The sequence below is a fragment of the Saccopteryx leptura genome, chromosome 1 (genome assembly GCF_036850995.1).
Source record: "Saccopteryx leptura isolate mSacLep1 chromosome 1, mSacLep1_pri_phased_curated, whole genome shotgun sequence".
Classification (NCBI taxonomy): domain Eukaryota; kingdom Metazoa; phylum Chordata; class Mammalia; order Chiroptera; family Emballonuridae; genus Saccopteryx; species Saccopteryx leptura.
In genome coordinates, this window is record NC_089503.1 from 247004651 (window position 1) to 247021066 (window position 16416).

Genomic DNA, 16416 nt, shown 5'->3' on the forward strand with positions numbered 1-16416 from the left:
GGCAGTGGGCAGAGCATGAGGTCCTGGCATCTCTCGCGGCCCTTCAAGGGCATGGGGGGGGGGGGGCTCGCGAGGAAGGGGGGCCCCTGCCTTCCAGGAGGGCTGAGCTCCCACCCAGATCATTTTACCTACGAAGAAATTGAGGTGTCAGAAGTGAAGGAACTTGCCCAAGGTTACAGCTAGGGGGTAGGGGGTGTGGAACCCAGCTGTACCCGAGCTAAACGGGTAGCCCAGTCCTGCCCCTTTGCACAGGTGTCCTAGGGCTGCTATCTCGGCCAAAGGACATGGCCTCTTTCCTTGGGCGGAAAGAGAGAAATATTCCAGAAGGCAAATATTTTAAAACTATGCAAACAGGTACATAATTACAAACTGAGGGCTTAAGGAATGCCAGCAGCTGGTATTGCTCTCCTTCACCCCCAGGCCTGGATTGCATGGAAGCCCAGGGAACCACGCACTCGCCTGGGGCTAGGACCTGGCGCTAGGACCTGGCGCAAGGTTGTGTGTGGATGTTAAACAGACTCAGATGCAAGAAGTTCTGCTTTTATTGCACTGAAGACTTTTCTGGAAGCCTGGAGAGACCAGGTGGACCCACGTTTCTTGCTCCACCCGAAAGGCAGTGCCTCTATTATCTGTCCCACCATGAAGTTTGGCTCCTAAATGACAGGTCTGCCTCCCTTCCCTCCTGGACGAGCTGTGAAGGCCTTTTGGGGGAAATGAGGGTTAGGGGGTGCGAGGGCCCAGGGAGCCAGCAGAGAGTTAATTCCTGTTTAGGACAGAAATTGCGGGAGGGTGTGGTCACACCTCCCCAGAATGTCCTGAGTCAGGGGCTGGGGCAGAGCAGGTCCAGGGCTGGTTGCTCCTCCCCGGACCCCTACCAGAGGCCCCTAGAGCTAAAGAGAGTCCCAAAAGAGAGCAAGTTTGCCCTGGGGCCTGCAGCACAGTTCAGCCACAGAGGTCTCCTGCCACAGGCAAGTAACAAAATGAGACTGGTAAGAAAAATCCATATCTACAAAAAGCCTGCCCTCCCACCCCGCCTGGTCAGCTGGGAAGCACCTCCATCTTCACCCTTTTAGGGGTCCTGCAGGGGGCAGGACTGTCCAGCCGCTCCCTTTGGAGGCTGATGGGCCCAGAACAGTTGTGCTGAGAGAGGGTTTCGGCCGTGGACTCCTGCTTGGGGCTGGCTGGTGCTGGGCCATTGAACTGGGTGGTGGATTCTTCCTTGGGTTCCAGCTTGGGGGCTGGCGGGCGCGGCAAGGGCGTCAGTGCTCTCTCCAGTACGCAGGGGCCGTCCCAGGCAGGGATCTCCAGGCCCAAGTGCTTCATGAGCCGGGTCATGACCTCATCTACGTAGCCATGGATGCGTAGGTCGGCCTGGCGGTCCTGCGAGGGCAGGAACGTGTCAGGTGGAGGCAGAGCGCTCCTCCGGGCCTGGTAACGGGAACGACAGGGGGAGATGCCAGGAGTAGGCTTGGCACATACGTGCTTGGTGGGCTGAAGGTTGACGATGACCAGTCGACCTCCTCGGCGCTTGGTGGCGAGTGGCAGGTTCCCGCTAGGCCGAATTTGGAGGGAGGTACCCAGCGTGATGGACAGATCTGCGTTCCTGGGGCCGGGAGGCGGGGTTAGGCTGAGCCTCTCTGCAAGGATTTCCGCACCCCCCCCCTTCACAGGGCTGGGGGCAGGGGCGGTGGTCACCAACCCCTAGGTCTCCAACCCTATTACAATATGACCGTATCCTGGGAGGCCAAGCTTTCCTGAATCCTGCCCCTGCTGCTTCCTGTCTTCTATTGGAACACCTCCCTACCCTGTTGGCAGAGGGTAGTTGCTGATGTGGGCAGTACTTTCCACATTTGGACTCCTAGATTCCAATCCTGCCTGGGTAGAACTGGACAGAGAAGTCACCTTGCTAAAGCTTCAGTTTCCTTGCCTGTAAAATGGACCCAGGGTAGAACCCCCACTGGCTGTGGCAAGTATGGTGTCTGTGAAGCACCTGGCCCAGTGTCGGGTATGTGAGAGGGCTAGTACCCTGCCATTATTATGGGGAAATCAAGGCCCAGACAGGGCTTGGGATACTTCCTCCAGGAAGCTTCTCCTGACTCCACCACTGAGCTGGAGTCCCTGTCTTCTGCTGAAGCTGGTTGTGCTTTTGCCCCTCTCCCTGATGCCCCACCCTGGGCTTGTCTGGGGGTCAGACCTGCTGGCTTCATCAGCAAGAGTGAGGTCCCGTTCGGGCAAGGCATCCTCCCAGTCCAGGATGGTGTCTCTCAGCTCCCCTCTGCGATGGTGAGGGTTGGGGGGAGTCAATATAGAGACCTGCCACCTCCTTTGGGACCCAGGGTATGGACAGGGGTCACTCACCTGCAGGCCCTCAGGCCCCTTGCCTTGGTCATGGTGCAGAGCCGGCCAGTGGCTTTGAGGCCCATGCTGCCTACAACAGCGTCCCGGACGTACTGCCTATGTTGGGAAAGGAAAGAGAGATGGTGGGGCCGGGCCAAGCCTACCACTTTCCCACATGACAGCTCTACACAGTGGTTCTTGCTTTTGGGGGGCTCTCCTCCTCCTAGGGAAGTAGGGGCCACATGACTAGAACCTAAGCACAGAGAAACATCCCAGAATGATGGGGGGGGGGCCTCCCATGAAACTGCTGCTTTGCAATGTCAACAGTATGGAAAACAGAAAGGTCAGGAACTGTTCTTGACAAGGGAGACTAAAGATATGTGACAATGACATGCAAACTATGACCCTGGCTTGGATCTTGGACCAGGAGAAAAATAGCAACAATAGGAGCAGTGGGAATATGGACTAGAGACTGAACCATCATGTTACATCGTTTTAACATTTCTCAACTTTAATAACTGCACTGTGGCTATAAAAGAGAATACTGAAGCTCAAGGAAGATCAATGTCTTAAGGGGTTTGGATCAAGGGATAAGGAAGTCTACCACTTACTCTTGAACTGCATAGAAAATACTGGTAACATAGAGAAAGAAAGGAAAAGAAATTGTGGTAAAATGATAACATTGGGGAATCTAATCAGAGGTGAGCAAACTATGGCCCTCCAGTTATGTTTTTGTAAATAAAATTTTATTGGCACATGGTCATGACAGAAACAATCTGACCCATAAAGCTGAAAATATTTACCATCTGGCCCTTTACAGGAAAGTTTGTTAACTGCTGGTCTAGATTGAATATGAGTTCATCATATGATTCTTGTGAGTTTTCCATTGGTTTGAAAATTTTTCAAACTAAATTTGGAGAAAACATTTTTTATAACTAGTGTGTGTGTGTGTGTGTGGGGGGGGTCCTAATTGTGCCCTGGTCTCTAAGATTGCACTGCAGGTGTTGGCAGAGTCATGCTCCCTGCTACTGACATCCCTAAAATTATTTGTACCTGTGAGGCTGCTCCTCCTACGGGGAGGGACATACTCAGAGCCTACTTGTTCCAGGAAGGGCTCTGGTGCAGCCTTCCCGGAGCTGGAGTCATACCATCACACTCTGTTATAGGTTGAACTGTGTGCTCCCAAATGATATGTTGGAGTCCTAATCACTGTCGGTTAGAACGTGACTATATACAGAAAAAGGGTTGTTATAGCTGTTATAAGATGAGGTCACACTGGAGTAGGGTAGCCCTGATCCAGATGACTTGTATCGTTATAAGAAAGGAGACATGAAAAGAAAAGAAAGAAAGGTGACACACAGGAGACGGGCATGTAAAAACAGAGGCAGAGGTTAGAGTGATGCGTCTACAGCCAAGGGACACCAAGGAGCATCAAAACCACCAGGTCTGGGAGAGGTCAGAAGGACCCTCCCCTCCAGGCTTTGGAGGGAGCATGGTCCTGACAACACCTTGATTTTGGACTTCTAGTTTCCAGAACTGGGAGGACATAAGTTTCTGTTGTTTGAAGCCTCTTGGTTTATGATTGTTGTGGCAGCCACAGGAAATGAATACATCTCCCAAGGAGCAAGATGTGCTCCCCGCCAGGGTCTCATTCCAGTCCTGCCCCCCACTCTGGGTCTCTCGGTCTCAGCTTCAACTTACAAAGCCCTTTACAAGGCAGAACCCAACCTGGAAAGTGACAGAAAACAGGCGAGGGGCCTGGGTCACCACGCCTTGCCTGCTCCCATCCCCTCGTGACACTCACTTCTTACACTTGACACATTCTTCTACAAACATGTTCCCGTGAAGCTCCGCCAGCTTGTCCCTGTGGGAGGAGAAGAGGCTTGGTGGTGCAGTGGGCTCCCCGAATCCTAAGGCTTCAGGTCTGGCACCAAGCCTTCCTTCTCCAAGAAGCCTTCCCTAAACCCTCATCCATAAGATCCAAAGAATCCCTCTTTCTGGTTCTTCCAGCTGTGCAATCCTGGGCAGGTAGCCCAACATCTCTGAGCATAAAGAAACATTAACCCCACAGCTGACTCTACCTTCACACATGGGCAGCCCATCATGCACAAAACCCACCCATAAGTATGGTGCAATCTACCAATGTAGCCAGGTCTGAAAGACAGGAATTCTAATTCCCACTTTGCAAAGGAAAAAATTAAGGTGATGGTGGCCCTGGAGCATGCACTTTGGATGCAGAGGAATAAGAGATCAACTCCTGCCACTGCTGCCTCCCTGCTGTGTGACCTTGGGCAGGTCACTTAACCTCTCTGTGTCTCAGTCCCCATCTGTGAAATGGGACAATATTAAACTTTTAGGATGTTTAAGGGAACAATTATCAGGCCTGGAAGGCTCTTCCCCATGGCTACTTCTGTCATCTTCTTCATGTCCCTGCTCAAATGTCACAGCCACCCTAACTTCCCTGTTAAAAGCTATAATTTGGCATACTCTCCCTCCTGGGAGCACAGCTGTGCCTTTTTCCCTTCCCCCTCTGCATCCCCCACAGAGTGCATGTCCTAAGCTCGAAGGGACCCCACCAGGGGAGACTTGCAACCAGGGGAGCAATGGGCTGCAGCAGCAGCTCATCCCGGGCTCACTCTCTGAGCCTGTCTCCAAGGCTCCCTTTTCTCTGACTTCCCAGGGAGTCAAAGCAGCCCCGCTTAGGCTCTCCTGTTGCTTCTTCTATCTTAAGCCTTTCCTTGTTTCACTGTCCCAGCTTTAATAAATGTACTCTCAAAACTACCTGGGGGGACAAAAAGCTGCAATTCCCCACACCCCTCTCTCTGTACAACCCTTCATGGCAATGATCACTGTCTGACACAGAATTTAATTTGCTTATTTGTCTTGTTTTCTGCCCGTTTCCTTCTCACTAGAGTTAAACCAGGAGGGCAGAGCATTCTATCTGGCACACTGTGTTCTGCATCTAGAACCGTGTATGGCATACAGTAGGTGCTCAATAGTTGTATGGGGCCCATTTTGCTCCTAGCTGTTCCTAGTTGGTGCTGGGGGAGTGGTGCCTATCCCGGTATGCACACAGAGACTGGTGTCACAATGAAGTGAGCAGTGGGTGCTGGGGGTGGCCTGGGTGCAGGCCAGGGAGCTGGTATAAAACCCATCAGTCAGGAAATGAGAGGCACTGAAATCCCCAAATACACTCCCGCCCCTTCACCCTAATGTCATCCCCCATCTCTGGGAAGGAATGTGCCAGTGGGTGGCTTTGTCCCACTCCCCATCCACCTTGATATGCCAGCCTTGTCCAAGTGTGTAGGGAACAGACTTCCCTGGATTTATGTTCCTGTAAAAAGCCTTAAGCACCTCTGCCACAGAAATGCATTTGCTGTACATAATGAAAATGTTTGCTTTCATTTCTAGAAGTGTTTACACAGGCTAGGTCTGCAGTCACCTCTCTAGTGAATTACTCTGATTGGAGGGATAATAAGGTGCCCAGTAGTTACAGCCTGGACTAGGGCCCGAGGTCACCAGCCAGGGAAGTTGGGGTCTTGCTTTCTCAGGTATTTACATGTTGAAGTGGATGAAGGCTCAGAACTTGGTGACATCTCTAGCTCAGAAGAGCTGTGCCAGAGGGCTGGATTTAGGACTCAGTCCCATTGTAAAAGAGCAGGGACAGCTGCCTCATTCTCCTTTATAAGCTGAATTAAGTCCTTTCCCTTGCCTGTGGAGAGTCTGACTACTTATATGAACAACTAACTGGGGCTCTCATCGTCCCCAAGGGTAAGACTGGGCAAAGTGGGGAGGGAGGGAGGAAGGAGATGCACTTGATATTAAGGAATCAGTCTTTCTGCCTGAATCCCATGTTCACATTCAGTATAAAAGTTATAAAGACCGGTAACAGTGCAGTGGACAGTGTCAGCCTGGGACTGGGATACTGAGGACCCAGGTTCAAAACCCCAGGTCATGAGCTTAAGCCCAAAAGGTTGCTGGCTTGAGCCCCCAAGTCAAAGCACATATGAGAAGCAATCTATGAACAACTAAAGTGATGCGACTGTAAGCTGATACTTCTCATCTCTCTCCCTTCCTGTCTCTCTCTTAAGAAAACAAGCAAATAGACAAAAAACATTATAAAGAGGAATATTAAAATGCACCTGCAAATCCTAGACCTTGAGTATTGTCCTCCCTGTTCCCAATATCTTCCTTTCCCCACCTTAAGGGAGATTTTTCAGCTGCCCTAGGATCTGGAAAAGGGGACCCCAATTCTTGAAATGTGCCCAGAAGGCACTGACAATGACAGCTCTGGTTTGTGTAATCTTATTAAGCATTAAGTGCTTTCCCCCTGCGGCCTTGCTGAATCACCACATCAACTTCTCAAGGGGGGGCTGCCACCAACCTCCATTTTACAAATGAGGAAACTGAGGCCCAGAGAGAGGGGCGGCCTGCCCAGGGCTGAGCAGGGCTGGCAGCCAGGTGTTACCTAGGAAAGCCAGAGCGCATGTGTAGCCCGTCCACATTCTGGCTGACAAGGAAGTGAAGAAGGCCTACGCGCTCCAGCTTCACTAGTGCCATGTGGGTCTGCGTAGGCCGTGCACTCTCAAAGGTGGTGTCAAATTTGGGAGCCAAGCCCTGTTCCTCCATCGTCCAGACACCATGGGGGCCCCTGCATGTGGGGAGAGATGCAGAGAGAGAATTTAAGGATCAGGGAAAGAGGGGGACATAAAAAAGAGACAGCATTGGTGACAGAGACACAAACAGAAAGACAGGAAGAAAGTGAGACAGACAAGGGGGATTGAGATTGAGAGAGGGAGAAAGGAGAGCAAACAGTGCACATGAAAGACAAAAATTAGTTATTTAAGCCCTGGCCGGTTGGCCCAGTGTGTGGATGTCCCAGGTTCGATTCCCAGGCAGGGCACACAGAAGTGCCCATCTGCTTTTCCATCCCTCCCCTTCTCATTCTCTCTCTCTCTCTCCCCCTCTCCCCCTCCTGCAACCATAGCTGGATTGGAGCGAGTTGGCCCTGGGTGCTGAGGATGGTTCCATGGCCTCTGCCTCAGGTGCTAAGAAGAGATCAGCTGCTGAGCAACAGAGCAACGTCAGAGATGGACATTGCTCATGCACCCCTTAGTGGGCTTCCCAGGTGGATCCTGGTAGGGGAATGTGTGGGAGCCTGTCTCTGCCACCCCTCCTCTCACTGAAAAAAACAATCATTATTAAAGCCTGACTGGTGGTGGCACAGTGGATAGAGCATTGACCTGGGACACTGAGGTCCCAGGTTCAAGAGCCCAAGGTCACACTGGCTTGAGCAAGGGATCACTGGCTCAGCTGGAGCCCCCCAGTCAAAGTATGTATGAGAAGCAATCAATGAACAACTAAAGTGCTATAAATATGAATTGATGCTTCTCATCTCCCTCCCTCTCTCTCTCTTTTTCACTTAAAAAAAATTAGTTATTAAAAAAAAAAAATTAGTTATTCACTTCAACCAACAGTTATTGTTGCTGCTGCTGCACTGAGCCTGGCCCTGTGCTGGGTGATGCTGGGGACCTAGAGGAAGCATGCCCTGCCCTTGAGAAGTACTTGATCTTGTCAGGGGAGGCACAGGTGGACAAAGACCCTTTGGCCCTGCATGCTGGGAGGGCTCAGTGTGGGGAGTATGGAAAGGCTTCCTAGAGGAGGCTAAACTGTCTCTTGAACTATGAGAGGGAAGGGAGGGCAGGGCAGTTCAGGTAGAAGGGGTAAGCAAAGGCCTGGGGTGCTGGCAACAGCCTGTGAGTCTGGGGAAATGCAAGTGGTCTGGGGCCTACAGCAGGAATGGGAAGAGCTGAAGTTAAATAGATGACTCAGGGCTGGGTTGGGAAAGCCTTGGAACTCTCCTGTGTGGCAATGGGGAGCCATGGCAGGTTATGGAGGGGTGAGGGCAATTCATGCCTTAGAATTCTTACATTCCTCTAAGGAATCTGCTCTTCTGCTGTTGGAACCTGGGTTGGGGGCCCAAGATTTCTTGGAAAGATAGTATACATGCATTAAGTCTGCCCTTTGGGGCAGGGATACAAACTTAGCATCCATAGGAGCCACCAGGAGACAACCAGTTTGAAAACCCTGCTTTTCAGCTACATGATTGGCTACCTGAAGTAAAGGGTGGTTTAAACATTATCTGGTTCCATATCCTCATTTATGGGTAAGGAAACTGCGGTCCAAAGGGTTAAGCCACTTGCCTGGCACCAGGTCTGATAAAATTTGCAAGTGAGTGTGGAGCCAATTGTCTCTGATATTGATTCTTCCCATCTTCTAGGGTAACAGTTACCCCGATATTTAGCTCTGTACAGTTAGCCTAGATGAAAAACTGTATTTCCCAGCATCCCTTGTAGCTAAATATGATTAGATGACCAATTTTGGCCAATGGTGTAAGGCCCTGGTCGGCAAACTGTGGCTCGTGAGCCACGTGTGGCTCTTTGGCCCCTTGAGTGTGGCTCTTCCACAAAATACCACATGCGGGTGCACAAGACACCTCATTTGTACATCCAGGTTCATAGCAGCATTATTTACCTCAATAAGGAATTGTACCTACCTATATAGTTTAAGTTTAAAAAATTTGGCTCTCAAAAGAAATTTCAATCGTTGTACTGTTGATATTTGGCTCTGTTAACTAATGAGTTTGCCGACCACTGGTAAGGGAAATGATGAGTGTGACTTAAAGGGACAAGTCTGAAAGGGAGGGGTCTTTCCCATCCCAAACACCCAGGGGATGGAAGTTCACTCAGGACTCAGTAAGGGGGAAGTTTCTGATGCCCAGGTATCTCTACCTCCCAGGGAAGCCCTCAACAGCTAGTGGGTCCTGCCTCAACTTCCCCTCCCTATGTACAGACCTGAAGTCAGGGATTCCCGAGGCGGTGCTGATGCCAGCGCCTGTGTGAAACACCACATTGGAGGACTGCCAAACCAGATTTGCCAGCTCCCACACCTTCTGCTCCAACTCCTCGGGGGGGTCAAAGATCTGTTGCAGGGGAGAGCAAAGGAGAGTGGTCAAAATGTGTTCCACAGTTGCAAGGCCACTAGCCACAGACTGAGCTGCTCCGCCTTATCTAGAAGAGGAGAGTGAATCTGAAAAGGCAGCTTGTCATCATGCCTGTGTTCTGCCCACAGCCCTCCAGGGCTCCCACCTTCCTCAGCATAAAAGCTCAAGTCCTCCCTACAGCCTATTGCCTAAAATACTCTTCTCCTAGACTCCCTCCCTTACCTCCTTTAGGTCTTGGCTCACAAGACACCTCATTTGTACATCCAGGTTCATAGCAGCATTATTTACAATAGCTAAAACATGGAAGCAATGCAAATATCCACTGATGAATGAGTGGATAAACACAACGTGGTCCATCCAGACAATGGGATACAGTGTGTCCGTAAAATGGTGCACTTTTGACCAGTCACAGGAAAGCAACAAAAGACGATGGAAATGTGAAATCTGCACCAAATAAAAGGAAAACCTTCCCAGTTTCTGTAGGATGATATGGCAGCATGTGCACATGCGCAGATGATTATGTAACACCGTGTATACAGCGGAGCAGCCCACGGCCATGCCAGTTGAGATGTGGACGGTACAGAGGAAAGTTCAGTGTGTTCTGTGGCTCGCTAAATTCAAATCCGTGACCAAAGTGCAACATAAATATCAGCGCGCTTATAACTAAGCGCCACCACATAGGAATAACATTACTCAGTGGGATAAGCAGTTGAAGGAAACCGGCAGTTTGGTGGAGAAACCCCGTTCTGGTAGGCCATCAGTCAGTGACGAGTCTGTAAAGGCTATACGGGATAGCTACCTAAGGAGCCCTAAAAAGTCTGTGCGTGAGTCCACATCAAACTACACCTAATAGGTATGAAACTGGGAGAGTTTTCCTTTTATTTGGTGCAGATTTCACATTTCTATCGTCTTTTGTTGCTTTCCTGTGACCGGTCAAAAGTGCACCATGACTTTAGGGACATTATTCAGAGCTTTAATAAGGAAGAAAATTCTGACACAATGTAGATGAACCTTAACAATGTTGTTCTGAGTAAAATAAGCCAAACACAAAAGAAATACCGTGTGATTACACTTTGTGAGGTTCCTAAAGGAGTCAAATCCATAGAAAAAGGAAGTAGACAGTGGGTGCCAGGGGCTGGGAGAGAGGGATGGGGACTTAAGAGTTTAATGAGTACAGAGATGGGAAGACAAGAAAGTTCTGTTGATGTATGGTGGGAATGGTTGCACAACATGAATATATTTAATACTACTGAATATACACTTAACAATTAAGTGTAAGTTAAGATGATATATTTTACTAAAGGTGTGTTACTACAATAGACAACATTAAAAAGAAAAGCCATCTCAGTGGATAGAGTGTTGGACTGGGATACAAAGGACCCATGTTTGAATCCCTGAGGTTGCTGGCTTGAGCAAGGGGTCACTCACTCTGCTGTAGCCCCCCTGGGTCAAGGCACATATGAGAAAGCAATTAATGAACAACTAAGGTGCCGCAAGGAAGAGTTGATGCTTCTCATCTCTCTCCCTTCCTGCCTATCTTGTCCCTCTCTCCGTCTCTCTTTGTCCCAGTATCTCTTGCTTTAAAAAAAAAAAACAAAAAAAACCCATCTCAGTGATGCCTCCCTGGCCACCTGGTTTCAATGCGGCGACCTGATTCAATGCAGCCCCCAGCTCTCCATCACTGCCAGCTTTGCTTTTCTCCTTAGCTCCCATCTCACTTCTTACATTTGCTGCTTCTCTGTTTTCGCATTAGAATGAAGGGATTTTGTCTGCTTGTTCCCTGCTGTTGCTCCAGGACCTTGAAATTGCCTGCTGCACACACAGTGCTCAACACATATTTGAGGAATAAAGTAAATACAGGCAGGAGAGAAATCGGGCTTCTGGAGGGATTCACACCATCTGAGAGCTCCTTAAGCGTCTGACTCAGAATGAACGGACTAGCTTTTATGTATGGGATGAGGGCAATTTTCCCTCCAAATTTACAGAAGAGGAAATTCCACTGCAGAATGGAAGCAACAAGCCCACGTCTCAGGGTATGGAAGGGTAGCTCTCTCGGAGTAGCTAGAGGGGATTTTTCTGACACATGCTTACATGCATCCAAGGTTCCTTCCTCCTTAGCTGAAAACCTGTTTCCATCACCCACAGGATAAAGTGTCAACTTCTCAGACTGGCATTTGGGACCCGTCCTGGCCTGACTCGGGAAACTTTTCTAGCTTAATTTGTTCTTTAAGTGCGTTTATTCCCACCTCCTTGCCTTTGCCACTGCAGTGCCTTTCGCCTAGAACTACATGTCCTGCTGCCCATCAGAACTTCAAGATTTCGCCGTCGCAGGCCCTTCCCTTGGTGACAGCCCCTTCCCTTGGTGACAGCCCCTTAGACCCCGGGCTGGAAGTGTTCGCGTCCCCGGGCGCTCTAGGGGCATCACTTCCCATCCCCTCCTCACCGGGAAGTCCCTCCCATTGTCTAGCCTCGGTGCCTCCTAATAGTCCCATGATGCCCCGCTGCCGCCTGGAGCCGCCAGGCCCGCGGCCCTGGAAGGGGTGGCCTTCTGGACCTTAGCCGTGCTTACCTCGGGGAGGCCGCACTTGCCTTTGTCCGCGTACGGCGATAGCCCCGCCGCGTAATTCACCGACATTCTCGCCACCCCAACGAGAACAATAAAGTTTCCCTTGTTGAGGCCACTTCCGCCGGAAACGAAAAGAAACCGGTTAGAAAGAGGAACCATCCGGCCTCTCCTTCCAAAGCGCATGCGCCTCTATCTGACGCCACAGGCGCCATCTTTGTTGCTGGTAAAAGAAGCCGGCTTACCTCCAAATGCTCGCGTGTGGCGGGAAAGAGGCTGAGACCTTTCGGGAAGCTGGGGTGGCCGCCCACATGAGAGTTCTCCAGTAACCTGTAAAACGAGGGACACAGCCATTTCCCCCTTTTATAAATTAGTAAACCAATGCTCCACCTCTACCCTCAACCCCCTTGAGGATCAAGTCAGAGAGCAGGGATCCAGGACCAAGGTTATTTCTGGTGCACATTTCCGAAGTTCATAAAGTTACAAGTGAGGGGGATACCTGCGGCGGGGAGCAACTGAGGTCCTCACTAGCGAGGGTGTTGGACTCCACTCTGTTATCTGAATCTTATTCAGGTAGATGATGATCTCCACTCGGCAGGATAGGTCTGGACTCCACCAAGAGGCTAGAGAAACTGATCAATATCATCGGGGCTGGTAGCCTTTTAGGACTCGATTAAGAAACTCGTGTTGAGTACCTGCTTCTGTTTGCTGAGGAAACACTGGAGAACAAAGGTAGCACCTTCTGGTTAATGATAGACGCCAACCAGTGACTGGGCAGTGGTGACTTAGTGTGATTGAGGTGCATGCAGTGAGGGCACTGGGCAAAGAGGAAACGCAGAGGAGGCACCTGACCCAGCCTGGGGCATCCAGAAAGGCTTCCTGGGGAAGAGAATGTTGTAGCAAATAACTGAAGAGTGAGTAGGAGTGAGAGGGAAAGAATAAGCAAGTTGGGGGTGAGTGGGGTACATGGGGTAGAGAAAGCTCTTGGCAGAGGGAACAGCAAGTGCAAAGGCTGGGAGGAGAGGGAGAGGGTTGGTGGCTCATTCTAGAAACTGAAATTGGTCCATTGATGATAGGGAAGAATGTCGGTGTCTTCCCACTAGATCCCTTGGCTAACAGGCAGCCCCACTGCCAACCTGCCTCCTCCCTCAGCTTCATCCCCGGCCCCCTGGGGCCACCCTCCCGCTCAGAGCTGATCAGGTGTCAGAGCTGAGTGCACGGAGTTGCTGGTGCGAGCTGGTGGCCCAGCTGGGAGTGAGTAACCGGAGCCAGCAGTGAACACGGTGGCCTGGTGCTGGAGTCACTGGAGCTACAGGAGGTAGGAGAGGAAGGAGAGAAGGGAGGCCTGGGATGGGGGCTCCACTTAGGACCTTGGGCTCCATGTCCCTGAGCCCTGGCATTTGGAAAAGGAGGGGCCAATATATATCCCAGCCACACTGAGGGACTACACAGGCACCCTGACAAACACACACTTGTACATGCATGCATCTTCCACTTCTCAGCCTTGGTCCTGTCTAGAGTCTATACCCTCTTTTTCTGATGCTCAATATTCTGCTTGGCCTTCAGGCCCTCCTTATATATCACCACCTCTTCCAGGAAGCAGGATAAGGCTATTTCCTCCTCCCCAAGCCCACAGATTCCTACCAGCTCAAGCAACCTGTGGACTCCTCTCTTGGGTGTCCTATTACACTCTTCTCTGGGTGTGATTGAGTCCTTTAGACAGGGGTACAGAAAAATAATGGGATGTGTGGTGAGGAAAGGGGTACACTGAGTGAAAGGGGTAAATTGAAGGGATGAATGAACAAATGGGTAATGGATAGATGGGTGGGTAGATAGAAGAGTGAAAGGATGGGTGGGAGGGTGGATGGATGGATGGGTGGTCAATTGATGTTAGTGGAGGGTGGATGATAGATGGATGGATGAGTAGACGGGGAGGTGGGTGTGTGGCTGAGTGCATAGGTGGGTGGGTGGGTGGATAGGTGGGTGGGTAGGGGATAGTGGTTGCATGGTAAATGAAGCATGGTTGAAGGGTACATAAAGGACCATGAAAAGATGAGTTGGCGGGTAGACGTACAAGAGCTTGGGTAGGAAGATGGGGATACAGATGAGTGAGTTGGTGGATGAAAAGATGGCTTACAGAAGTCATGGGCAGCTGGACAGGTGAAAGGGCAGGTGAAAGACACACCTTCGCACAAATTCCACTCAGACATGGGAAGGAATGCTGAACCACACATCTAGCAAAACATACCTTCCAGATTTTGCTGCCTACCCCTGCACATACATGGAACACGAAACAGGCCAAGGTGCATGGACATGCGTGCATACACATACCTCATGTTCATGTGTGCCCATACATGCACATAACCATTGCCCCAGATCTCCACCCACCTTGGGTGACTTTCCTCCATACTCTGACTCATGCAGAAACCAGGTTGGTGTAAGGGGACTTAGCTGCAAGGATGTTCTCTTTGTCTATCCAAGAAACATGCCTCTGTGCCTTAGCTCTGGGCCTGGCCCCCGAAGAGCCGCTAACAGTTGAAGACAGTATAACCAGCTCAGCCACTTTGAGCTCATGGAGCCAGGGCTGGGGAAGAAGGGGCCCAGCCAGGGCTGGGGGAACCTGATTTGGTGAGTTAGAGCTCTGCCTACAGGTGAGGGGCAAAGCTGTTTGATCAGAACATGGAATTTTGAAGCTGGGCTGTATAGGATGAATGGGAGTTTACCAGAGAAGCAAAAAAGAAAGTTGTTTTAGGTAGAAATAACTGCACAGTTAAAAGCTTGGAGACCAGAAAAGGCTTGATCTGTTTGGGCCACAGGGAATATTGGTGAAGTGCATTTTTGAGCACCTAATGTTTGCTGACCCTCACTAAAAACTGAGTTTGTCTACAGGAGATTATCTTCCTCATTTTAGGGGTGAGAGATGTGAAACTCAGGAAGGGCAAGTGACCTGCTGAAAGACACACAGCAGTGAGGAGATGAGGCATGTCTGTGTTCTGCTCTAGGGGCCAGGATGGCCCAGGGAGGTCCTTTAGAGCAGTGATTTTCAACCTTTTTTTTTTATGGCACAAACACACACTAATTACTAAGGTCAGTGCCTCTGACTAAATACAACCATTTTCATCTCATGGCACAAATAAATTAGTTACTAAGGGAGAAGAGATCAGGGCCCCTTTTTCTTTAGTAATTAGTTTATGAGTGCTTGAGAAGCAAAGGTTGAAAATCACTGCTTTAGAGGAAGGGAAGGCAGCTGACCCTCCTGCTTACCAGGACTGATGTCCCTCACTCCCTGCCCTTTCCCAGGTGGCCTGGCTTGAGGAGAAACACTGGATGCTGCCATGAAGACTCTCCGGGCTCGATTTAAGAAGACAGAGGTGAGTAGAGGCCACTGAGATGCCTGCTGCCCTGCAACTTCAGATTGCTGTCCCCAGGGCCTGGCTGAACATCCACTGGGCCACAGTGCCATTACTTCCTGTCCATCAGGTTATCCTGGTAGCTGCCATATGACCAGGGTCCTGAATTGAATTTCAGGCAAAGGGAATAGCCAGTGCAAAGGCTCTGAGGTGAAATCAAGCTGGCTCCCCTTGCAGCTATATCTTGGACTGTGCACCCCCAGAAGGAAATGCTCCTTCTTCTGTCATCCCTACTCCCTCCTGCCCACCCCCAGTCCCTGCCAATGTGGGGGCCAGTCCAGGGCACAATTGAAGAGACCTAAGTGAGGATTTGCATCTAGAGTCAGAGTGCTCCTTCGTGCTGGCCTCGGTCAGTCTTGACTTCACATTTATGGCACAAAGAAACCAAGGTCCAGAGCAGTTAATTCACCTCTGCTTGTCACGAAGCACACTAAGCAAAGTGGCAAGAGGAGAGTCAAACATACATGTGCCTTACTTCAGAGCCCTTAATCTTTCTGCCATGTGATAGGGCCTCCCATCGGCAGGCATAGCCCAGAATAATCCGAGTGGCTACTGGAGGAAGCAGTGCTGGAGAGGAACCTGAAAGGACAGTAAGATTTAGACAAGTAAAGGCACACAAGACAGGGCCGGGACCAGTATGGGCAAAGGTTCAGAGGCTGAACTGGGCCTGGTTGATTTAGGGACATATGGAATTACGAGCAGGTTTTTCTACCTGGAGCAATGAATGTGAAGGGGAGCTGAGGGCAGAGAGGGCCCAGCTGGAGGAGTCCTTGAGAGCCAGAGAAAGGGGACAGGACCACAAACCTTGTTTTTAACATCAGGTAGCTCTGGGTTTGAATCCTGTCCCTGACAAGCTGGGTGATTTTGGTTCTGTTGCCACCCATTCTGTGGCCTTCCTCAGTTTTCCCACTTATTTTATCTATTTTTGTTATTTATTGATTTAAATTTTCCTTTCCATTTTAAAATGTATTTTAAATTTATTTTTAATTGAATATCATTGAATTCATTTTTATTTTATTTTATTTTTGTTTTTATTTATTTGTATTTAAATACTGCAAATAGCTTACCATGTGCTTTGTGGATTTTAGTGCATTTAATTCTCT

General features: G+C 50.0%; 2 protein-coding genes across 24 annotated transcripts in view; one reads left to right on the forward strand and one right to left on the reverse strand.

Moving 5' to 3' along the window:
• Positions 1-6: 6 nt before the first annotated feature.
• On the reverse strand, positions 7-12514 carry SIRT6 (sirtuin 6). Of its 9 annotated transcripts, XM_066344470.1 has the most exons (8): positions 11910-12022; positions 9192-9319; positions 6806-6988; positions 4142-4201; positions 2359-2454; positions 2195-2275; positions 1480-1603; positions 7-1380 (listed from the first exon to the last, which is right to left on the reverse strand). In XM_066344470.1, exons 1-8 carry the CDS (start codon positions 11973-11975, stop codon positions 1039-1041), a joined length of 1080 nt encoding a protein of 359 aa, XP_066200567.1. In that variant the 5' UTR covers positions 11976-12022; the 3' UTR covers positions 7-1038. The 9 variants fall into 9 exon arrangements, with proteins under 9 accessions (XP_066200567.1, XP_066200590.1, XP_066200598.1 ...); XM_066344493.1 differs by lacking the exon at positions 11910-12022 and adding an exon at positions 12403-12514 and having other exon boundaries at positions 7-1603; XM_066344501.1 differs by lacking the exon at positions 11910-12022 and adding an exon at positions 12149-12187 and having other exon boundaries at positions 7-1603.
• ANKRD24 (ankyrin repeat domain 24) overlaps positions 12497-16416 on the forward strand; it is a 28513-nt gene continuing 24593 nt past the window's right edge. For 5 of the 15 annotated variants that reach the window (XM_066344153.1, XM_066344220.1, XM_066344247.1 and 2 more), the window contains exons 1-4: positions 12497-12635; positions 13056-13221; positions 14406-14531; positions 15204-15274. In XM_066344153.1, the coding sequence (XP_066200250.1) occupies positions 15239-15274 (36 nt within the window). In that variant the 5' untranslated portion in view covers positions 12497-12635; positions 13056-13221; positions 14406-14531; positions 15204-15238. Of the gene's footprint in view, positions 12636-12695; positions 12818-13006; positions 13222-14384; positions 14532-15203; positions 15275-16416 lie in introns of those variants that run through there. The other 10 variants (XM_066344179.1, XM_066344229.1, XM_066344275.1 and 7 more) reach the window with 7 other exon arrangements.